Here is a 25,330-nt window from a genome sequence, read left to right as displayed (position 1 = left end):
GGGAGACGAAAGGGGACAGCATGCGGATTTCTCTTCTTAAATACTTTCCTCTAAGTCTTTTTGATCGGCTTTGGATTTAGATTTCCAAGCAGAAAAGTTTCAGTCCTCCGTTTATTTCTTTCTTTCACTTGCTTCTGCGAAGTTTGCCTTGAACATTTCCCCCCCCCCCCCCCCCCCCCCCCCCCCAGTTCTCTTTCGCTAGTTTGCTGGGAGGACAAACCTCCGACGCTTTCCGACACAAGCTAGAAGGGAGTGTGCTATTTGTCGTTCATCGAGCAGACCCTCGAAGTTGAAATGTCCCTGCTTAGGGAAAAAATGCTTTGAAAGTTACGCAGGTTCTGTGGCCTCTTTGAAGCTGTAAGAAATGGGAGCTTTCCTTGAAATATCACCACACGGAACTCTCTACCCTGAAAACAAAGAAGTGCAAGAAGCCTCAGATTATTTAAAATTAGACCGTGTTTTTTTAATGTAAATGTACATACATTTAAATAGGGAGGTATAAAATATTCCAGGTCTTGCTCCTCGTACTAATCAAGGCTGCTGGAGGCTCCCTGAGCCATCATCTTTTATAATTATAATTACACGCGTCAATCAAGACCTTCAGGCAAAGTCAGAACAAGGCAGGCAAACTCAGGAGAGAAATCACATTTAAAAAAAAAAAGTTTGGAGAACTTAGTAAGGAATGGATGGAGAAGAGATTAGAAGAAAGGGTAATTAAGGTTGCTCAAGGCAATCGTGAGAGCTAGAACTCCATGTTAAATTAAATGTAGCCACAAGGGACCAGGTATCATTTATAATATGTACTGCCCTAAACTGTTACTTCGGAGAAATGTGGATGTGTAATAACCACTCCAAAGTATTTCCATCCATAGCGATAGCTCGCGGAGTGGCTTTGCGATGTACAGTTTGAACTCGCTCCAAACCCTTCCCCGGCGGAATGACATTAAGCCCACAAGTAGGAGGGAAGAGCTGGGGGGCCGGTGGGTGCTAGGGCCGTGCCCGAGGGAGGGAGTCGGTCGGGGCGAGCCGGCCCGGCCCGGGGCAGCCGCCGGCGGGGACAGGCAGCCGCTTCGGCGGGACTGCCCGCGGGGGCCGCAGCCCGCCTGGCCCCGGCTGCGCCCGGGCCGGTTTCGCCCGCCCTGGCCGGACGCGGGGTTTTCTTGCCCGGCTTTCTCCTAAAACGCGGATCCCTTTCCCGGAGCAGCAATAACGAGAGCGGCGGCACGGAGCGCCCCGGCGGGGCGTCGCCAAGCGGCGTGTCCCGCCCGGCGGGAGGGAAGGCACCGGCTCTTTCCCCGACGGAGCCCAGCGGGCTGCGGGAGCCAGGCCCGGCGCTGTCCTGCCGATGTGTGTGAGGCTTCCCACGGGGTGCTGTAAAGGCAGCCGGAGCTGTGCTCTGACCACGGTTCTCCCGCGGGGAAGGGCTGCGAGGAGGCGAAGCTCCTCTGCGAGCCGCCCCCGGGCTCCTGTGGCCACCCGTCGGGCCAGCAGCAGGCTGAAGCGGCCCGGCTGCAGGCTCGCAAGGCCGGAGGGCCGCGGCCCCGCCGCGCCCCGCCGCGGGGACCCCGGCCCGCAGCTCCGACCCCCTCCCGGCGGGCGCCCGGGGAGCGGAGCGGAGCCGCCGCTGCGCTGCGGGAGCCGCCGGGGCTGAGCCGCCCGGGCAGAGCGCAGGGAGATGCTGCGCGGCGGCCCCTGCGAGAGGGGTTGATAGTAATTAATGTCTCTGGGAACAACTTCCAAGGGCCGAGGCGGGGTCTCAGCCCGAGCTACGTCTGCCTGGAAAGGAGGGCATTCCCTCCGGACGGTTTCCCGCCACCTCGCCTTAGCCGCTCCCGCAGCTGGCCATGCTGCCCTGCTGCGACTTAGTCGCAGGCGAACCGCTAAACTGGGAAATTATAACTTGAGAAATAACGTGCTGATATAAATCACAAGCGCGCCTGCTCGCCCTCCCGCCCGAAGGGGAATGGGGAAAAGGCGAGAATGGCGGGAACCCGAGAGGTCGGAGCCTCTCTGCGCCTCGGGTCCATCCCCAAAATGTCAAACCCTGCACAAGGAAGGAAAGAAAGAGACATTTTCTGCCCCAGTGGTGCTGGTGTTGGGTTGGCTCGGGATCTGCGCTGAATTTAGCAAAGGTCCAGTTACTGGATGCGAAAAGTTTAACCTGCCCAGGAAAGAGCGCAGCCGAGCCCGCTCTCTGCACGAGGAGGGCTTGTCCCACCGCTGGGCGCCTTGCGACCGTCGCAAGTATTTAGTAAGTTACAGCCAGGGTCAGTTTTCACAAACTCTCTCCCAGCCGATGGGAAATGCTCTACCCTGCGCTGGAGACAGGTCCGCGCCTCACTTTCCATCGGAAGCAACTTTCACCGCCAAATATTTTCAGCTCTTAATACACACAACGGAGGTTAAAGTGCCAGAGGAGTACGGGCAGCCGAGCGCTGGGGCGGGGGGCTCGGATGCTTTCAAAGGTGCAAACACCGCTCATCCCTCACCGCCAAACCTACGCGCCGCGGTGGGAGCGGTCCGGAGCCCCCCGGGCGCTCCCGGCGTGGGAGGGGCGGGAAGAGCAGCGGGGGGTGGGCAGAGCCCCGGCCCCGGCCCGGCCCCGGCCCGCCGTCCCCGGGCCCCCCGCCCCGCCCGGCTCTCGCCGCTGAGGCACCCGCTTGCGGGAAACGAGTTCTTCGGGACAACTTGGAAACGAGTGCCGCTTGCCGCCCCGTGAGCCGGGGACGGGAGGCTCTTGCTCAAGCGGTGGCTCTGCCGGGGCATTGGCTTTTGTGCAAACGGTGCAACTGGCACCGACAGATTTCACAAGAAGTTTAGGGGCGGGAGACCCGAAAAGCCAGAATAGGTACAGCGAGCTCAAGCGCGGCTCCCGCCCGCTATTCCCAGGCTCCAGGGCTGCGCGGCAGCAAGGTGGCTGCAAGGGCTGAGAGTCTCCAAGCGCAGGGGGTGCCACTGCCCACCCCTGCCCGCCCGGAGGGAAGGCGAGGGCCGGGGGTCCCGCAGCGGGCCGGGAGGGGGGGGTGGGGGGGTGATTTGCCCCGCCGGCCCCAAGGGAGCTGGAGCCGGGCTGCCCGCCGGCAAGGAGGCGCACCGCGGGAGGGGGGCAGGCGCAGCCCGGTTCGGCGGGGCCAGTGGCCCGTCGGGCTCCGCTGGGGCGGGGAGGGGTGGCTGCAGCCCAGGTCCCCACCCCGCAGCCCCGTTTAACTCACTTGCGCTGAGCAAGTGTGTGCGCCCCTGTGCGTGCGTGCGTGTGTGTGGTGTGTGTGTGTGTGTCTGTGTGTGTGCGGGGGGTGTTGCTCATCCCGCCTCTGCCTTATTGGCTGCAAGGGCGGTGTCGGGGCCCCCCTTCGCCGGAGCCCCCCGCGCCCTGCAGCCCCCGGGCTCCGGGAGCGCCTCCCCGCGGGCCCGGGGCTAGAGGTCCCGACTCGGCACCTCCGCACTTGTAGCGGGGGAAAGAGGGGGAGGAGGAGGAGGAGGAGGAGGAGGGAGGAGGAGGAAGGGAGGAGGAGGACGGGGGTGGGAACCCTGTCCAGCAGCACCAGTGGCGGCAGAGCGCTCCTGTGCACTGTGCCGCTCCGCATGGATCGGGGCGCCGGGCTGCCGCCGCGCTGAGCCCCGGGCGGAGCTGCTGTGGGCTCCCGGGGTTCCTCCTTCCTCCCCGGCACCCGCCGGTCTTCCTCCTCCTCCTCTCCTCTCCGCCCCCGGGGCCTGCAGCCCGACTACCGCTCCGCGGCTCCCCCAGCCGCGGGCACCCGGCGGCGCTTCTAGGCGGCCGGGGCCGCTCGTTGCTCCCGCTGCAGCAGGGCAAGGGCTGGCGTGGAGCAGAGGGAGGGAAGAGGAGGAGGAGGAGGAAGAGCCAGCGGCCGCCGAGCGCCCCTTGCTCCAGCTAAATCTGTGCTGCCGTGTCCAGGTGCTGGTGTCGCGGACGGACACGGAGCCCCCAGCCCGGCCCGCAGCCGCCTTGTCATGCTGCCCAAAGTGGAGACGGAGGCCCTGGGACTCGCCCGGTCGAATGGGGAACAGGGGCAGATGCCGGAAAACATGCAAGGTAAGGGGGGAAAAGCACGGCTCTCCCCCACCGCGCACTCTCGCGCCCCCCCCCCCCCGGCCTCTCGGCAAACCTCCCCTTCGTCCTGCCAAAAAAGTTTACGGTTGCTACCTGCGAGCTCCCCCGCCGAGCCCCTGCCTTCGCGGGCCAACTTCCAGCGTGGCTCGGACGGGCACTGGTGCCGAGGCGACGGCAAGGCCCCGGCCAGGAGGGCAACCGCGGCTGGGGAACCGTCACGCATCTGGCCGGCGGGACCCTTCCCCGGGGCGCTGACGCCCCGCCGGTCACTGCTCGGGGACACCGGGCCCGCTGCAGATCGTGGGGGGGGGGGCCGCTGGGTCTCGGCCCCAGTCCGCGCGAAACCGACTCGAAGTTTATGGCAGGAGGAGTTAGGCGGGAAGTCCCCCCGAGCACCCCGTGTGCCACACACCGTCCCGAAACGGGGCCCCGAGGGCTCTGCCCCGCGGGTGCGGCGCCCGAGGCGCAGCGCAGGTGGCAGCGCCGGCGCTTCGAAACTTCGCAGCGGAGAGCCCCGACGCCGCGGCGGGTTTGTGCCCTTGCGGGGCACCCGCGAAGGCAGCGGGATGCCCGATCTAGGGTGGCGCTGGAAATGCCTCTGTGGGGCGGGACGGGGCCGTTGCCGGTGCCCCACGGCGGGCCGGAGCGCTGCGCGGGGGAGCCGGCGGAGACCCCGTCCGAGGGCGGCCGCGGGGGGAGCGGCTCCCTGCCTTGGAGCCGGCAGCGCGGTGCGCGGGCACTGGCCGCCCTACCCTGCCCTGCCCCGCGCCGCTCCCGGGGCAGAAACTCCCGTTCCCGCTGCTCTTTCGGAATTATCCCCTCTCCTCCCGGGAGCCTGCTGGGAAGCAGGGGCGGGGGGGGGGGGGGGGGGGGGGGGGGGGGGAGGATGCCGGGGGCCTCGGAGGGTGCCAGGGGCGGCCCGCCCGCCCCTTTCCTCGCCCGCGGAGGAGGCTCCGTGTCAGGGCACGGCGCTCGGAAAACCCCCTGCTTTCCCACTTGGATTTTCCTGCGAGGAAGGGGAACTTCGTCCCAGCGCCGGGCCCTGGAGCCGCGGCCGCGGGAGCAGAGGGGAGGGGAGGGCCGGGCCCTCCTCCGCCTGCGGCCGCCCGTGTGCGCCCCACACCACTGGCAGGCGGCGAGCCCCGGCCGTGCCGAGGTGGCTCCGGGACACGCTTTCCCGGGTGCGTGCTGGCGGGTTAATGCTCCCCGGCGGCTCCCCGAGCGCCAGGGCGCAGCCCCCCTTGCCCCGGCGGACGGGCGCGCAGCTCCCGCACCTTCAGCCCGGCCACCGCTCCGGGGGCTTGGGGCGCACTCCCACCGGCCCGGTACCCCCGAACTGTGGCAGCCGCGGGGTTACCGCCAAAGAGGCGACACCCTAAGCGGTGCCGCTGCCGTGCCCGGCGCCTCCCGCCTCGCTCAGGAGCCCTCCGCTGCCGCCGCGCTCGCCGAGCAGGTCGGAGGTTTGGCAGGAGGGAAGGGGAAGGAAAGCGGCCCCGCGGTGTGCGGCGGAGGTTTCTTTTTGGGAATAACCGGAGCGGCTGGCTGGGCTCTTTGTGGGGGCGCCCGGCTCGAGTGACCGCGCTCCGTGCCTTCACGCAGCTTGTATTACCCCCCTCGTCCCCTCCTGAGGGCCGGCTCCTCCCCGCCTTTTCCCCGAGCGGCAGAAACTTCGGGCGACACCGGCGCGCAGGTTTCCCGCCCGCCCCGGTACCGGGGGGCGCCGGCTGGGCAGGCCCCGACCCAGCCCCCGAGGACGGCGGTCCCGGCCCGCTAGCCCCCTGCCCACCCGCGGCGAGCCGCGCCGACGGGGGCCGAAAAGCGTCTCCCCCGTGGCCGCTGGCTGCGAAGCCCGGGGGCGCGGGGCATGCGGCGCTCACCGCGGGGGCTGGGGCAGGGCGCGGAGCCGGGGCCGGCGCCCCGAGACAGCGGGTTTGAGGGTCGCGGAGGACCTTGTTTTAAGCTGGTTTTGCAAGTGAGTAACTTGCATTTAACGCGGCGCAGAAGTGCTGGGTCTGTAAGATACAAGTTTAGGCTGAGTAAACAGTTGCAAGCTGACGTTGAAAGAAAACTTTAAGGGAAAAGAACTGAGTTACTTTAAATACACAAGTGACACTTAATCTTTTCATTGTGCTTTTTTAAAGCTTGCCCCTGATAGTTTTTGGATTTAGAAGAGCTGATTTAGTTTGTGATTCCATAAACGAAGGACTAGGTTAAGGGCACTATGGAAATATAAATATTTGGAATACAAAACTGAGGAGCCAAGGGAGTTTGCTCCGCTTGCTAAGGATCGTGCAGATTTGCTGTTGATGAAAAGTTGCATGTCGCAATGCAAGCTGTGTTTTTGAAAATAAAACTTTTTTTCCCCCAACTTGCAATGGTATGCGTGTTTAAGTGAGCTTTCTCTTTAGATAAGAACAGTTGCAGAAAATGTGGGTTCTTAATGTCAATTCTAATTGAATGTGCTATTTCTCCTTTCCCCAGTGTCTCAGTTTAAAATGGTGAATTACTCTTATGATGAAGACCTTGAGGAACTGTGTCCAGTCTGTGGAGATAAAGTGTCTGGGTACCATTATGGACTTCTCACTTGTGAAAGCTGCAAGGTTCTGTACTAATTACTTCATACTAACACAAGTACAGCAAAAAAAGTTTCAGATATAAGCAAAAAAAAAAGATAATTAAAGAAAACAAAATGTGAAATAATTTGGCTTTTTTCTGATATGTTTCTCATTACACTCATGTAACAAATTAACCACCAAAAGCTTTAGGATTTAGAATGAGAGATCTCATCTGCGCAAATGGGAACAACTTAGACTGTTTTGCATTGTAGTTTTATCGTTGCTTTTAAGTATTTTGCTGTTGTGAAGTGATGTAGTTCTAGAACAACTTTCATTCCTAACTGTCCTAAATGTTGATTTTAGTTGATTTATATACATTCAGAGTATTTCTGTTCCTGGAGGATAAAGTAGGAAAAGTATCCTCCATACAGATCAGCTTTGTAAAATCTAATGCAGCTTTAAGATTTTTTCATCCTTCAATATTATAATGTACATTTCTGTGTCTATGATAACAGTGCACTTTTTGCATACAAACTATAACTGTCAGAGCTCACTCGACACACAAAGTCAAGTAACTAATGTATGATTTTAAATGATTCATTAATTTTGAGAATAAAAATATTTGTAAATGCAACTTATCATATTGGAAGATAAATGTATCTGTGTGGTTCTATTATACTAAAAGGGTTTAAATACTTATGAATTTATGACATGTCAAATTTGTCATGTAAACATCTTTTAAAGTTCTTTAAGTAATGAACTGTAAAGGAAACTCCTTTGCCAGAACAATGCAATTTAAAATACTTAGTTGCATGGAAAAATTAATTTAGCACATTATATTTTAATTTAAAAATAATCAATGAACAAACAAATAATCAATGAACAACAAGCACTTGTTATACCTCTAGCATGCACCCCTGGGATGTACAGTAGTCAGAGGTACTCTGTATTTCTGTTATCTTTGCAACAGTGTCCCTGTTTATTTCATGTAAAACTACTTTAAAAGGAATACTTTAATAATTTTGCGATGATTAAAGAATACAAAAGGAACTGGTCAGCCTCACTATTTCTGCTACTACTGTTAGGGGCACAGGAGACTACGGCCAGTCGTACCAAGCTTTGACATAAGTCTATAAAACATAGCACTAACACAAGAAAACCTCCTCTGGAGTCTGGTGGTTTTCTGCTGGGTACATCTCACTATAATTTAAAATAAACTGTGCAACTTCATAAGTGCTTGAGTGGTGTCTGAAAAATATGTTATAATGATTTCCATAAAATAAAATGCTGAAACACTATTCAAGCAAAAGAGGCTAACTTTTGTATCTATCATACAGGGATTCTTTAAACGAACAGTCCAGAATAACAAAAGGTACACATGTATAGAAAACCAGAATTGCCAGATTGACAAAACACAGAGAAAACGATGCCCTTACTGTCGATTTCAAAAGTGTCTAAGTGTTGGAATGAAATTGGAAGGTAAGAGCTACAGTCTTGCTGATATTGTCAACTCTACTATAGATTAATTTTGAAATTAATAGGATTACATATGCTATTACATGCCATTTTATTAAAAAAAGCTACATATTGTGGTTTTGAAATTATAGTAAAAGGTGACTTTATATACTCAATGAAATCGTTGCTTTATTAAAAAAAATCTAATGAGTAAATGTTAAATCACTAACAACTAGTCAAATCCATAATCCATTTTTTCATGTATGTATATAATATTTCAGTATTTTAGAGGTTGTGAATGAATGGATCCAGATAGAGTAGTTTTGCAGCTTTTTAAAAGGACTTACTTTAGATTAAACATAACATACGTAAGAAATGTCCAGATTAGAAAAAAATTAGTCCTTGCTATGGAGAGTGATCTGATTTTCTTTATGTTTTACCTAAGGTTGGGGGTTTTTTTGTATATAGTCTTCTGACAATAAAGCAGAAAACAGAGAAAGAGATAAAATAAGGGGTTTTCTCACACCAACTTGCCTTTGGGATTAAGGAACTAAATAATCTCTAAAGTTGTGTCCTATATTTTTGTGATGCTACACCTGATATACTGTTACAAATGAAAGAGAATAAGGCATTTTGAAGCATACTTTTTGACTTCATTTCAATTTCTCATGTACAGAGAACAATGAAAATCTTACAATACCCATTGAGATAGCTGAATGCAAAATTATCAGACTCAGATTTGAGAATCTTACACAGTTCATTCCAACTTTGATATATAAAATATTAAAATTCAGATTTCATAGCAAATGACAATTCCGCTTGACCAAAGACAAGCTCCTAAATTCCTTATTCTTACAATTGGACTGAAATGGCATTTACTCTAGACACTTAACCACCAGGCCAAGGAGGGGAAAAAAAAAAAACACATTAAGGGAACCGTAAAGAATAAGACCCAATCACCCGAGTTTGGCAAAGGAAAGCTGTTGATATAACTGAAGATGAACAGAAAAATCAGCCCTCTGCAGTTTGATGAATTCAATACTATTCTATTTGCCCACAAGTCTGAGCTAGCACTGACACACTGCACTAAACATCCTGAATCACTTCATGTTCTTCCAAATTCAGATAGTACAATAACAGGACATTTGGAATCCTTTTCATTGTTGATATTAAGAATAAGGATAAAATACATTTATCTGCTCCTACATTCAACTCCTTTCAATTGCTGGCAATGATACAGGACCAGATTTTGTCTTCTGAGATTACATGCAGTTCACCTTAATTTCTGTAGGAGTTATACAAAAGCATTTGCTAATCCAGTTTGGCTCACAGTTTTTAATTGTAGAGTACCTGGAAGGATACTATGTATGCAGATTTAAAGTTAATTACATTTACCAGCATGGTGATGGAATTATTTTAATTTCCTGCATTTTGCTGAAAATCAACGTGCAACAGCAATATTAGTAGCAGTATTTCTACTACAAATTTAAGCACAGTGCCTGTATTTTTAAATATACTCTAGAAAATGTACTTTAGTTTCCTTATCCACACATCCATACAACTTCTTTTCCTTTGTTTAGAAAATTGGAAGAACACATGCTTCCATAATTGTAAATACTTGTGACATTTATATGTGTATTTCCCTGATAGTGATATATATAGCCTTAAAGTCTAGTTCATAAATTACCATGGACCAAAAAAATCATTAAACGTTAAAGTCCTTATGATAATGTACAGTATTATGCGTAGCTAGCATTCATAATAAATTTTTAATGTCGTACTAATCCCTAAGATAAAAAGCTCAAGAACTTAACCTCCAGCAATCTCAGCAGTCTCAACATGTCACCAGGCTGTCAAAGGTTCCTCTTTCAATCTAATTGCCGTTGGGCAAGGTGGGCTTGGTGAGAGCTCCTTGCTAGTCCATTACATATATACCATGGTGACAGACACTGCTGTGACAGAGACCACCAGTATGACTCCCAAGGCAGCTGTTGAGGTGGATTTGTTTTAATTATTTCTAATTCCAGAGATATTACAAGCCAGAACAGTGTCAATAGTTTCTGTTTCACTTCCACCTTCTGTGTGGAAGACAGCAAGCTGACAGCTTTCTCTCTGTACATTCCAACTGCAGCTAAACATTTCTGTAGAGCTGTTCAGCTAACTAGAAATCTCTGAAAGTTTTACAGAATCCTCAAAAGGAAATATTTCCTTCTTGCCAAGAAAAACGTATTCCCTTTTGTGACTACTGAACATTTCGCAATTTACGTTTCAGATGTTTTGCTGCGGTGGAAGGCAGTAATGGAATGATTATAATGAGGCAATGTGGTCCGCTGGATACGTCTCAGACAAATTCTGGACATCAGCCTTTGTTTCTTAATGACATAGTAGCTTGACATAAAACCAAATATACATTGAGATCTCCACATGATCCCATAGCAGGTGTGAAATTCCTGTAGCCAACCATTGTGTTTGTCCCTGTGTCCTAATCAATGTAAAGAGAAGTCCTTCTATATTAGTAATATATGCATGTGATACTTAAATTACCAGAAAAAAGTGACATTTGTTAAGTCAAAATAAATCTTCTTTAGGAATAAAAGTGCAACTTTGAATTTGAAAAAAAAAAAACCAAAACACAGAGGAGTTACATTTTTACATTTCTGCTCTGTCCTAATGTATGTTTCATTAAAAAATGTTGATTCCAAGTTTTAATTATGATTTACTTTGTCCTCTCCCCTCACAGCTGTGCGAGCTGACCGAATGCGTGGCGGTCGAAACAAGTTTGGACCAATGTACAAGAGAGACAGGGCACTGAAGCAGCAGAAGAAAGCTCTTATCCGAGCAAATGGACTTAAACTGGAAGCCATGACTCAGGTGATCCAAGCAATGCCGACTGACCTGACAATATCCTCTGCAATCCAGAACATCCATTCTGCCTCCAAAGGCCTACCTCTGAACCATACTGCCTTGCCTCCTACAGACTATGACAGAAGTCCCTTTGTAACCTCTCCAATTAGTATGACAATGCCACCCCATGGCAGTTTGCAAGGTTACCAAACCTATGGCCATTTTCCAAGCCGTGCTATCAAGTCTGAGTACCCTGACCCTTACACTAGTTCACCAGAGTCAATAATGGGCTACTCATACATGGATAGTTATCAAACAAGCTCACCAGCAAGTATTCCACATCTGATACTGGAACTCCTGAAATGTGAGCCAGACGAGCCACAAGTCCAAGCTAAAATCATGGCATATCTGCAGCAAGAGCAAGCCAACAGAAGCAAACACGAGAAGCTCAACACATTTGGGCTTATGTGTAAAATGGCAGACCAAACCCTCTTCTCCATTGTTGAATGGGCTAGGAGTAGCATCTTTTTTAGAGAACTTAAGGTAGGTAACTGTTTTACATTGTATTATCAATCAATCAAGAAAAAAAATACCATTTGTTACAATGTTGTACTCCGAGCAAGAAACTATGGTTTATCTTTTTTTTTTTTTTAACCCAAGCATCTCATTCTTCATTTATCTGTCTTGAAGTAGGCAGACTATTATGAGGGGAAACTTGTAGTTGTCTTCCACCTGAGCCTGTAATTAGCTGTAGCAAAGAGATTCAAGTTTCAGTTCAGTTCCTCTATACTTTACTATTTATCACAACTGTTATTAACCTCCACAGGACCTTGCATAAAGTTTATTCCTTCCCTGTCGGTATTGTCCACTGTCTGGCTTGCATTCAGAGTTGTAAGCACGCCTGTTACACCGTTCTACATTCATGTAATTGTTTTATTACCTCATTTAATATATGGAGGAAAGCCATTTCTGTCCATCTCTGTACACTCCTTATAACAAGCCCATATTTGGAATATACACTTTCTCACTGTGATGTTATTTTGTGTATTCTTGTGTGTGTAGTTAACCATGTAGGCTGAATCCTAAGCAGGGTATACACAGAATAGAAAGCAAGGAGGAAGAAGATATCTTAAGGACTCCTTTTTGTTCTCATCGCCACTGATATGTAGGGGATTCCTTTAATCTAGGCTGGCTGCAATGACCTTTAGGCTCTTAATTTTGCTGGAGCACCCAACAAATCCTCATGCACAGCTCTCTGGTGTCCAGAAATTCCCCCATTTACATTTCTTGGACTTTATGTTAAGGAAATTTTGTGGTCTGTTGTGGTCAGGTCTAAAATTTTAAGCCAGAAATTTGGGCTCAGACAATAGAGAGAAACTACAGGTTTTAACCACTCTTGATACAAAAATTAGCTCTGGAATTAATAAAAGATCTTGTCTCAAAAAAACCCCTCAAGATGAACTCAAACCACAACTGAATTTCCCTATCATATTGCTATTTATTGAATCTGTCTGCTACACAGAGATGTTTTTGCAACACCTATTTGCTGCTGAAATCTGTAAAGTTTTGTGACTACCCATAATTTCTTGCTGACTACAGTCAAGCTAAGGGAAAATAATACAATATCCCAAAACAGCAATTAGATGTTCACTGCGAATTGAATCTACATGAATCAAGAGCACAGAGGGAGATCCCATTAAAAGCTGCAGTCAGGATGCTTGCCACAACAGTATTTCTATCGTAACCATAATGATATGGACACATGAAATAAAGCCCGATTACAAGAAAAGCAAGCTGTATATGTTGCATATACAACTCCAGCTTCCCTCCAATTTTTCATGGGAATGGTTGCAGGAACCATTAAAAACTCAGTCTATATAAAGAGAAAGAAGAGGAGGTTTACTCAGAGGGAAAAAAGAAAATGGATTAAAGAGAGGAAAAGACTGTCACATCTTTTTTTGCTAAGTTGTTTACAATTTTATAGCAAGCTATAAGCCATGCTACTCATTTTAAATAATTTTAAAATTAAAATTGCAAACATGTTACATTTCCAGTGGACTATGTCCTAAATATCGGGGACCAGACCTTTCTACTAATACACTGAGGATTACTTTAGTCTGGAGTAACCATGTTAAAAATCACTGAGACTTGGAGAACCAGATACTCTTCAGTGTAAGAATTTTGAAGTTATGATCTGCCTTAAAATTCCACTTATGATTAAAGTGAGAATATTAAAAGATTCAAGGAACATTTACTTTTTATGGTTCCATGGCTTAATCAATAGGCAGATTTTATAAGCATTCAGCATGCTATACTGGGAATAGTTTCAGAGATGGTCTTTGCCTCCAACAAGCTCAGCCTGGATGCTGTTCTTCAACCAACATATGTTTACTAGTATGGACACCAAGATGCAGAAATTTGTTTCATGAAGATGCTGACCAACTTCTGGCTCTGCACATGTATATGCACTACCATGTATATACAGACTTCTGGAAATACACATATTCTAGAAATTCACTACATACAGCCCTTGGGTAGTGAACTGACTTTCACACAATTTTACAAGGCATTGGCTTCAGCTTAGTATTTGTACTCTTTACATCTTAGAAACTTAGCCTTCAGACAGTTTCATATCCAGATCGGGTTTTTGGGGGGTTTTTTGGGTTTTTTTGTTTTGCTTTGTTTTTTTAAATTGGACAGGATCAGCTAAACAGCACAGCATTCCAGAACAACACATGTGGAAATCCATCCACATCCAATATTTAGGGACTGGATTACACACAATGTTAAGAACTTTAAGCTTCTCAACTTCAAAAAAGTGAGGTGCTCAAAACATGTTTAGATCAGACTCTACACTGTTAACAGCACCAGGTAACGCCATCTCTCTTTGCAGCTGAGGGGAGGGAATCAGAATTAAAGGGTTTCCAAACCTTTCCTGAACACAGCTCTCTTCTATCCATCCATGGTTTCAACTCCTTCTGATAAAGGTAGCAAAAGCAGCTATTTCAGATTGCTCCACAGAACATGAATACCTGTGGGGAAAAAAAAAAAAAACACAACAAAACACAACACCTAAAGGTACGACAGAGAGTTTTTAAATGCAGAAGGAAGGGAAGAGGCAATTGTGATAAAGATGCAGCTAGATTTTCAGAAGAGCTAACTTTGTTCCCTACTGGTACACAGCTAAGTACATATTTGCTTGAGAAGATATTTTCTTACTCCTACTTGTTTAAACTTAAGTGAATCTTGACATGTCTTTCAGATAAGACAGGTACATTAGCAGATCTCTAGGACTAAAATTTTAAATATCTCAATTAAACAGTAAAAAAGTATAAGTGTGATTTGTAGGAAATTCATCATGATTTTGTCATAAGTGATGCCTTGCACAACTAGCTGTGAGTTACTAAACAGCACGTTTGCAATTCTTTACTGTAGCCTTTCACTTCATTCTAAATTTAGTCTTACACATTTGTTTCTTCAATTTATATAAAAGAGCAAACATTTTCCTTTCTGCTACACCTTGAGATTTGTAGCTAGCAGAGTTCAGGAAGGACTGAAGAGGAGGAAGACATAATAAAAAAATGCTGTCCCAGTCCATCAGTGGTTTATGTCACATTTACCCTAGAGATAATAAAAAAAGCCACCAGTGAACTACAGTTTTTAAGTTTTATCTTTTTCTTTCCATTTGGCTGAAAATTTGATTTTATTTAAAGAGAACTCAAGTGATAGCAAACAGGTTTTAAAACTTTATTTCATGAAGCTTTTATCAGATTATGCTTATCACAATTGTCTCACTTGTTCCTCTACAAATTGGCAACTCCTCTTTTGGAATGTGTTATACATGTAAGCATGTAAGGTTGACCCAGTATTGACTGGACGGAACTACCTACAGCTTGCACTGCATTTTACAGAATTTGACCTGTATATGAATTTAAGTATGTAATTTAAGGCTAATGCTCATACTTGCTAACGAGCAGATCCTACAGTCTTCATGTTGGATATCAGAAATTAATGGAAATATTAATGAAGCAAACTAATCAGGATTAGTAATAACATCAGAGAAAGATCCAAAGCAGCCAATTGCAATACAGTAACTGAATTTAACACCTGCTAAAATCTCAAACATATATATCTGTCTTGTGAAGTCGGAATACTTTGTAATTAGTTATTACATCATAAATTCTAGGTTTTGACATCACATATTACTTGATTATTCATAATGAGAAACGTTTCTGTATAATTCTTTATACACAGGTGAAATAAGAACACAGAGATAACCTCCCAGTAGGCTCATGATGATACTAACAGTAATAGTAAAGAAGGCCTTTGTTTGCTATTCTGGAGTTGTTGAAAGCTCAGTAAATATAAAAGTAAGATATATCCATCTTATCCTCAACTAAGAAAACTCAGGAATGCCCTGGGGATGCTAGATTTGTAGCCAGCTGTCGTAGTCAGGTAAAAGGTCTTTGTACAAAGCTAAAAAGAAAATATTGCAAGAGTTTCTAGAGTCCAAAGGTTACCTGGCCCCAAGAAAGGATGCAGACAGTTCCACTGGACTGGTCTTTCCTCATCAGCCTGCATCAGGGAAAATTCAACAACTACTTCTAAAGCTAACTATTCCTGAACCCATAAAAGAAAGCAGTCTCTGACTGGGGCAGGAAGAAAACAGGACCTGCACTGTAGAACAGTCCTCAGGATACTTTCTCCTGGCTGCGGATCAGAAAATTAGCCAAATGTTGATAGTTACAAAAAAGGCTTTAAAGGACTTGTGACTCACAAAAAAATATTACCTTGACTTATTTGGCTATTTTAGTGAGGATGTCATAGGTCAAAGTACTATGTGAGCACAAACCCATTTAGTGAATGATTGCAGGAAGAGCCGGTGTACTTCATGTTAAAGAAGCTCATCCTAGAAGTATTTACTGAGTTTGCAAATTTAGGCCATTCATTGATGTCAGACTGATCAGTTCTGGGACAGATTTCTTGCTATAAGTATAAATTTGTCCATACTTACACTAGCTGCAACTGTGGCTTTCAACACAACTAGATTAGCAGAGTTTCAAATTATTTCTCAAAGCATTCCAAACTTAGTGTGAATAGGATTAACATAACTCCTGGAGTCTCTTAATTTTTTATGTAAAATGTATTTAGACAGATATAGTAATATAATATTCAATACATCATTTCAAATTTCAGTCTCTATGTAATTAAGTATCAAGAAATCCATAGAAAATAAGGAATTACGGTACAGAAATCCAATTATTAAACTGAATTAACACAGAATAGGAAAAAAGAGAGGCTGGGTGGGGGCGGGGTGAGAAAAAATATCAGCAGTGGAATACCTTAAAAGTTCTTCTTCAAGGTGATAAAAGGTTGATATATTATTTAGACTTAAGTAATCAAAGGCAATTTGATAACTTGAAGTGCTTTTGGACTTTGTAGTATGTGTTTATCAGGACAGGAAATGTAACTAACATAGTTGATGAAATAAAACTTCTGCAGTGTTCTTTCAATCAGGGAAGCTGCCAGAAACCTTAAAATCAGTAATCAGATTAGTTAGTATGTTGTCATGTACATCTGTTGATTTTTAGTCTGGTTCAAGTGTGCCTGGATTTGCAAAAAAAAAAATCTTTCTCAAATATTTAAAAAAAATTGGGGAAAGGGAAAAGTATTTTTTTTTTTACACAACCAAATAATTATTTGCTTTAGAATAATTATTGTAATTTCACAAATAGTAAAATAATTGCTATAGAAAGAAACCTCAGCAGAGAAACCAGGGTTTGATGAAGCATGGGATTATACTTGCCACAGAACTGAACTTTGTAGGGGAACACTCTATTAGAAGTTAACTTCATGATCTTCTGGTTCTCCTCTGAACAAAGGATGCAACTAAATGCTGTATTTCAGCATGTGGGCATGTCATTTTGCAGCCTTTCTAAACATTGTTCAACGCTAAGCCTCTGGCATTTTTTTTAGGGGTAAGAAAAAAGATGACATTCTCCTATGCCCTTTCATGTTGGAACTGGATACTTTAGTTTCACTCTGCCATATGGTGTTATCACCTCTGACAGCAGGAGACTGAGTTCAGTCACTCTGGATTTAGTAATTTTTCCATCTAACACCCAATATTCAGCATCGTGCTGAGACTAAGAACCATGCTCCATGCAGGTGTTTTTTTGAAACACTGCCACTTTTACACTTGAGTGGATCTGCAGTCACCAGTTCACTGTAGCAAACTTACCCAGGTTCCCATGAATAGCCATGATGCATTCCCCCCTGAAAATTATAACATTTCTTACAACCAGGCAGTAAATCTTACTATAGGAAGAGAGCTTCTTTCATTCAGATCCAGAGTTTTTGTACGATACCTGTATGGTTCAGACCTAGCACTTGCGTGCAATACCTGTATGATAATTCTGTCATATGGGATGGTTCCCAGTTACAATAAAAGTTTACCTCTATAAATCTATCAAGGCTGTTCGGATTTAAGGATGTTCTTCTGTTAACCTGTACCCTTTAGGATCACCTACAGTAAGGATGAAATCCTAGCCATACTGAAGTCACTTACAGACTTCCTATCAGCCCTACTGAAACCCTGTAATAAATGGATGTTATTCTATACTTTCATATGTAGAGGTAAACTGCATCAGATCAAGGGATGATCATTGTTTATACAGCACTGTGGAGTCAATAACTCACATAATCCACTCAGCTCTAGGGCTGAAAAATGCTGACAAGTGACAGGAAGAGCAGAGGAAAGTGTGATTTATGAAGAAAGATTAAGATATGTGAATATTCATAGCTGGACGAAGCAATGAATACAACCATATGGCAGCCATGTAGAAGTACAACATATGGGCAAAACAAAGACCTTGGAGAGTGAGGAACTGTGTTCTACCTGTAGTAGCACCAATAAGATGTTTTCCACAACATTCAGGCATCTGACTCATTGGAGAAAAGGCCTAAAGCTGAGAGCTTTCAAATTATGCTGTTAATTGTAAGATCACTCAGAAGAGGTTGGACCCACTATACAGCTATATAGGCACAGGGACATACTAGAGGAATTAAGTCTTTTCCATTTTGAATTTTAAAATTATTATAAAATGGTGTTTCAAATAGAGGAAGTAAAATCAAGAGGCAGAGTACACTTAAACGTCTATCTGGTATCTCTCTACTTCCAAACTTTGGCCAGCATGCATGAACAAGTAGGTTTTCAGACTTCTAAAATAGCACAACCCATCTATTGCCAGGGAAGCATGTCATTTTATGCTAGTCAAAAACAGCCATAGATTTAATTTTTTTTTTTTGGTCATGCATCAAAGCTGTCATGGTTTGTGCTATTTCATAGCCTCAAGTTACAAGACAACTTCTAAAAGGAAGCAAAGAAAAGTTTCATGTGCTGGAAATAAAATTCAGTTGCTTATCCCCCCCACCCCTCCTAAGCCAATACACAAAAATAGCAACCTCAGAAAAGGGTGAGTTTTAGTACAAGAGGAAATAATATTTCAAAAATTAGTTTAAACTTGAGTGTAATTCAAGAAATATCCAAATGAATGATAAACATTTGGTTTGAACTCCATTACAGCCAATGTGAGGGCAGTGGCAGTGTCCAAAATCGGGTACTCTATTAAATGAGTGCCATACAGATCTTTTAGTAAAGCAAGACATAAAGTAGCTATTTAATCCCTCACACTTTTCCCACACCTGGCTGGAAAGAGCCGTTAAAAGCAAACTGAAATGCAACATCACTATCTTTAGGACAGCATTTAACTGTTTTCTGATTATTAATTTTTTTCTAATAAGAACCCTCTTAATTATCAAGTTTCATTTCAACTCTGAATAAAAAACAGTTTTATTCAGAGTTAATGTTAGCTGAATCACAACACAGTCTGACCACATCATAAAATTGATCTGAAACATTTGCTTTCCACACACCACAGAAACCAACAGGCGCTGCAGCCCCCGCCATCTCAGCCTGGCTGAGGGACACGGGCCTGCCGTCCCCGTGCCCAAACGAGGGCAGACCCCAGGGGTGCCAGCAGGATTGGCCCACCCCACCGCCCTCACATGGGGCCACGCAAGCCCCAAGGACAAGGTATGGTTTGAAGGGACAGGGCAAGGGCACACACAGGCAGTGAGGGAGCCTTACCTGCGAGGCAGCCCAGGGAGAGCTGGGGCCTTGGATGGAGCTTAAATGGTGCCGTGGGTGGGGCCCAGGTGGGGCTGTTAGTGCCTGCAGGTGCCCTCCAGGCCCTGTGTCAGGAAGAGGAGCTGTGCCCTGCATGGGACATCAGTAAATAACTCTGGGAGCAAACCCTAAAAAAGCAGCTAACTCGAGAGTTGTGGCTTTGCCTCTCTCACACGTTCCTTCTCCCTGACCTGAGGCTAACTCTTTGCTGTGTAAAAGGGATATGGGTTGGCAGCCTGAGGCACCACACGAGGCTGGACGCTGTCCCCTGGGCAGCCGCTCTGCTGCCCGTCTTTCTGCACCCTCATGGCAGTCAAACCCCACTGTGGGGCAGGGCAAGGTGTATGTCGGGGCCGGCGCCCAACCCTGGGCTCCAGACATGTACACCCTGGCTGGGAGCCGGGCTGAGGGGCTCTAGCAGCCCGCCCAGGAAGGGGCCACCCCTTCCCCATGCCACCATTAGGATGGGCTGCAACGGGCTGCTCTGCCCTTCACCCGTCCCGCTAGGCAACACCCTGGTGTGTAAAATGGAGATAGGTACACAGGCATCGGGGCACCAGCACACTGAGCGGGCCATAGCTGCTGGGGTTTGTCCTCCGCAGAGATTTAGTGCCCTTACTTTGGCCTGTGTGTGTCTGAGTGGATGGCAGGTACCAAGGAAGAAGAGAGGGTCTCTGCTGAAAGGCAAACCGCCAGTTAGTCTCACACTTTGCTTTAACATTTCCCCAAATCCATCTGCTTTCAGTAGAGTTGAAAGACATGCACCATATTTTTCCCTAAAATGTTCTTTATTTACTGTTTTGAAATAAGGACTGAAAGTTGTTGCTGTTGGCATCACTATAAGCACATTCGTAGAGCAACTACAGAAGAAATAAAAGGTCAGATTTAAGAGGAATTAAGGAAAACTAAGAAAGAGATAAAATACAGTGCCAGTGGGAAAGTGAAGCTATAATTTTAGGTGGACATGCTCAATGTCTTTTTTCCACTTCTGTAACTGGTAGAAGTTCAGTTAGAGGTGGTTAGGTAAACATCGGGACAGTGTGGGCAAACAAATATTTAACACTGTGTCTTGGAAACACCCCAGTCATTAAAGCAACCATTACAGACAAGAAAAGATATGATAAATTAGTAAAATAAGAAACCAAATAATCATATTGTGGTGAAAAATTTCATTTTGTCTAATTCTGGAATCATCTGTCATACCCATCACTTGGAGAGGGAAAGAAACTAAAATCTGTTTTCAGAAATTCAGAAATAGAAAAATGCTTTTTACATCTAAATACAGCTCTTGCATTTGTTGAAAGAAAAGTTACTTTGATATTTGTTGCTAAATAAAATCTTGGATCAAGTAAATTTAATATAAAAAATTAGTTAAGGCAACAATAAACACAGGAAATATACATGAATAAAGTGTTCTAAAAGTCAGGCAACTCTTTTAAGACTATAAATATCACCTAAGCAAGGCCACTATAATTAGCAAAGGGTGAACAAAAGAAGACATCCAGAAATAGATGAGGAGGGGGGAGGTTGGGAGGGTGAAATATCTTGGTTAACCTTATTCAAGTGTTCTTTCCATAGCATAGGAAATGGTTCCAGCTAGCTCATGAGTTCTGTTGGTATTAACTGATTTTTAAAAGGACATTTCCACATTGTCTGTATGCCAAGGAAATTCTTTTACTGGCATGTTTGCTGAATACAGGAAACATCACCCTGACTAAGTGACGCTGGATGTGATGAAGAATTGTATCTTTATTCTGGTGTTACAGTCAGCAGTGTCTGTTTGCTTCATCTGTATACCTTTTGGTATTTATTGGGGAATACTTACTGCAGTCTTGCAATTTGTCCTGAGTAATGAGCAAACACAGTGACTGGTGGTGCTGAGTCATAATCCCTCACCACTGGAGAAGCAGTTTGCTGCAGCCCTTGTGCACCGGCTGCTTATTTAGTCTGAGGGCTAGCTAATCCAGCACTTTAGGCGAGGTAGAGACAGGTCTGGCTAGTCATCCTCTAATCTACTTCATCCCTCTTCAAGGTATGGGGAGAAAATAGTAACAGTGCTAGGAACCATCCTTGTCTCCATGCTATGGCCAGAATTCTCTGTAGAAGGAAATAAATGTGTACCTACAACTACTCACTCTCCTAAATAGAGAGCTGAACAAGTGAATCTTGTATATAGTAATTTTTAGAGTAAGTCAGGTTGTGCTTATGGGCCCAGACTTATACTGCTTATCGGAAGAAAACTTTGCTGAAGCCAATGACAATTTTGTCCAAATAAGAAGTGGAAGTTAAGATCTTGAATACTGTATTTCCAGTTTCACTCACAGCATCTGCCAGTTTCCTGTTTTCTTCTGTAAAGCTGCCTGTGTCAAGTTTTTACGTTACGTTTCGTTTGCTACATGTTATTTCTAAATGGCCTTTTTGTTATTTATTTTCGCTTCCTTTCTCAGGAATAGTGTTAGTACCACAGCCACTACATAGGAGGCAGTAACTACAGTTATTTGTGGCTCTGGGCTCCACTGACCTATCCCACAGAGATCTTCAACATCAGTCAGTGTGTTTCAGTGCCAACTCCTTAAGCTCCTTGTGCACCCTTTTGGGAAAAGGTGGAAATCTTTGAGAAAAAGGTTCAGAGTGGGTGGGTCGGACAGGCCAGGAGCCTCCTTTCCATCTTGCTACTCCTGGAGCTCTGTAAAAATCACAACAAAACCACAAAGATAGTTAATCCAAACTATTAACTTTCCTTTAGGTAAGAGCAAAAATATGTAGGGAGCATAACAGGTGGCAATTGCCCAGAGTCTCTGGTTCTACTCCCATTTGTCTGTGCAATAGTTTTAGGGCATAACAATCCTGATGTTAGAAAGAATTGTGGGAGATGGTAGGGATGTAGTAGGCAGGCTGCTGGGAGACACGAGACTGAAGTAAGTGATAGTGCAAATCATGTAGTGTGCAAGTGGAAGCCAAGACTAATGTGTAGCTCATACTCAGGTCACCGTGGCATAAAATAGTTTCAGCTTACTTTGTAACCACTCCACAATCACTGATGTTCCATCTGTGTACATATGGAGGGAAGAGAGGGAGCTAGAAAGCAAGCTATTCACAAATACTACTGGAGTACTGTTTGGGAAAGAACATATATAAGTACATAATACACTTATGAAAAGCAAGCTCAGGCAATTTTCTGCATTTGAGGCTGAGACTTAGAATCTCCCAACAGTATTTTGAATGTTGACCATATTGCTAAGATTCTACCTGGACTTTCTAGTCTTTGAGAAATCCAAAATTGCTATAAGGAGTAGCATCAAAAACCTCTTTCTGATGCAGGACTTGGTAAACAATGGTCCTTGTTTATAATACAGTGAATAAACAACAAGAATATTAACAACAGCAACAATAATAATAACAACTTTAAATAGAAATAAACACATGGCGATTACTTTGTTTTGGACCTGCCGTTCACAATATAGTTTTTCATTTTGCAAGCATGGTCAAGGACAATGCTCTCTCCTAACTAAGAATGAACTTTCAGGGGGAGTGTTCCCAGTGGGAGGGGTTACATCTCAAAGTCAGTGTTTACATGGCTAGCTCATTTGGTAACGTTGAACTGCATATCTTTTTAATTTGCATGCTTCTCCTTTAAGGCATATCCTTCTCCTCTTGACTTCAGTGGGAGCTCCACATGTTTTGCATTTGATTCCCCTGCATGCTGGCAACTCTAATTAGTGTTAACAGGAGTTTCAGTGGAGTTTCTCTCTCTCCCTCTTTCTCTGTAAAAAAGGATAGTTTTCAGTAGTTTATCCCAGCACTGGCTGGTATACTTACAGATCAGGAGTTGGAGCTTTAGCAAACTGGCACATGGTACCTATCAAGAATGTATCTTCATTACGTCTCTGTCCCTGCCAAGGCAGAACTTTACCTTTTTCTCCAGGCTGAATAACAAATGGTGGCATAACTGTGAGAAAAAAATAATATTGATCATTCTAACAAACTCCCCTCAGTTTTGAAAGTATTAATTAGTATTGTCTTTGGGTTTATTAACAGTAATAACTTTAGCTAGTTAACACAGCCTTTCTCCATAAGTTGCTATCATAGTAACTGGTACAATAAATATGAGTTAGAAAAGATCAGTTCTTTCTTTGAGACTGATACTCTCTAGGGCTAGGTCCTTCAACCCACACCAAACCCTCAGCCTACCCTACCTGGAGCGTGTCCTATAGAAACTGCTTTGGATTTCAGAGATATTTTGTATAGGAACACAATATGACATATTGAGCAAGACTGGGAGAATCTGGCCCTTTTTTGCAGTGCCACTGGTTTTATTAAAAATAAACAACACCTGACGCCCAAACTCTCACCATCAAACCTTGCATCTTGAAAACAGAAGTACTGTGCCATTTTGAGATTTTCATCTCAGACTTGCATACCCACAGGTACTGGCAGACACAATGAACAGGAGTCACTTTTCTCTTTCTTCATAAGAACTATCACATGTGGCTTTATGTGCTAACATAACCCTCTTTCCAATATTTCAAAAGACACAGAACTTCCCAGCATGATGATAAAGTTTTCCTGTGTTCCAATAATAAAAGTTGAACGTACCAGTAATTTCCAGTTCCTCTGTAGTCAGGCAGCCTGTGAAGACTAAATCAGAAGTACCCAACCTGCAATATCAGTGTGGGAGTCGGAAACAGATGTTCACTGGACAATACAATTTGTTGTCACTCTCAATACTATATGGCACTTTTCCCAACAGAAATTGTCTGTAGCTGGAAAAGAATGTAAGGAATGATTCATGCCCCAAATTATTATTATTCTTTTTAAATGTTAAATACTCCATCTTTTCTTTTGTTTTAAATGACTGGATCAGGGAGGCATAAGCACTCAAAAATACAAATAACTGGACTTGTAATGTCTGTGTAGTATGCCAACCAATTAATTTAAGCCTTTTTCCTCAAGCCAAGACACTATACTATATCAAAACCAACAAGAGTCATATTGCCTTCTTTAGAATCAGGGTGCTGTAACCTTTAATCTTATAAAATATTTGATGCTCAGTAGCTTTTTACAGAAAAAGCACACGTAAATGGGACAAATCATTTCATGTGTATCTGAATGTGTATTTATAAATATTATAATTTACTATATTCATATAATAGTATTTTTATACATATAATAACATTTTCACATAGTTTCTTTATGTCTTGGAAATTCTAACAGGCCAGTTGTCATTCAAAACTCATCAAACACTCAAATGAGCAAAATCCTCTATTAGAGTAACATATGGTGACTAGCCTTGATTTCCAAATTTCATGAATATTACAAAAGCAGATACACTAGATCATACTTACTATAAAAGGCAATGGATTGGGCTAGGTGCTCTTTAAATTAAATATTAATTTTTTCAGGGATACATCAAATGTTTTTTTTTTTTTTTAAAAAAAAGGATGCAGAAAGCCTAAGTGAAATCAGGCCTAAATATGAATTAATATATTCAGTAGGAGTGTCAAAGAGAGCTAAAGATCTGACTGCCAGAACTCTTGGATATATCACCTATATTTTACATCAAAAAGTAACACTCTAGGTTTTTCCAAAAATGAAGACATCTGGGATCTGAATTGGAGTTCTCTGAAACCAGTGACAAAACTCACATGTAATTGCTGACACTTGTATCTCTGGCAGGCTTTCTTTAGAGATATTAAAAAGAGGAAAAGGTGTGTGTAATCACAGGGCTTGAACAAGAGCAAAAGATTTTAGCACTGTAAAATCAAACAAATGTCTTATTTTTACAAATGTATGTGGTAACACTTCACGGTAATCTTTTTGTAATATTAATTTTGCATTTACTGTGTTTACTGTGCAGTGTCGTGCAACAGAGTCATTTAATGCTCTATGTCAGGCTTTGGTCAGTGGGAAACATGAAATTATTTTCAGCTGTGCATTTCTTTATAACTACTGCATAATTTAGCCTTAAGTCCTATTCATAGTTCAATTTTTCTTTATGCTTTTAGATTTAGTGAATTTAGATACATTTCAGTAGTGGAACACTACCCCTTCAGATGATTTTGGGTAAGAGCTTGAACTTTGTGCAAAATTTTCAAAGTCAGCATGTGATAAGAGAGATGAAATAGCTGATGAGATAATGTTTAGCACACTTGTAAGCAATGTGCCGAATTTGTGTGTGTGTGTGTGTGTCTGCAAATGTGTATTTTATATACATTCATG

General features: G+C 44.6%; 1 protein-coding gene across 2 annotated transcripts in view; it reads left to right on the top strand.

Moving 5' to 3' along the window:
- NR5A2 (nuclear receptor subfamily 5 group A member 2) overlaps positions 1-25,330 on the top strand; it is a 97,212-nt gene that overhangs the window by 6,390 nt on the left and 65,492 nt on the right. For both annotated transcript variants that reach the window (XM_074876726.1, XM_074876727.1), the window contains 4 exons: positions 3,914-4,051; positions 6,551-6,669; positions 7,962-8,103; positions 10,820-11,466. In XM_074876726.1, the coding sequence (XP_074732827.1) occupies positions 3,914-4,051; positions 6,551-6,669; positions 7,962-8,103; positions 10,820-11,466 (1,046 nt within the window). The remainder of the gene's footprint in view (positions 1-3,913; positions 4,052-6,550; positions 6,670-7,961; positions 8,104-10,819; positions 11,467-25,330) is intronic.

The sequence above is a fragment of the Strix uralensis genome, chromosome 8 (genome assembly GCF_047716275.1).
Source record: "Strix uralensis isolate ZFMK-TIS-50842 chromosome 8, bStrUra1, whole genome shotgun sequence".
NCBI lineage: Eukaryota > Metazoa > Chordata > Aves > Strigiformes > Strigidae > Strix > Strix uralensis.
This window is presented reverse-complemented; position numbering and strand designations above follow the sequence as displayed.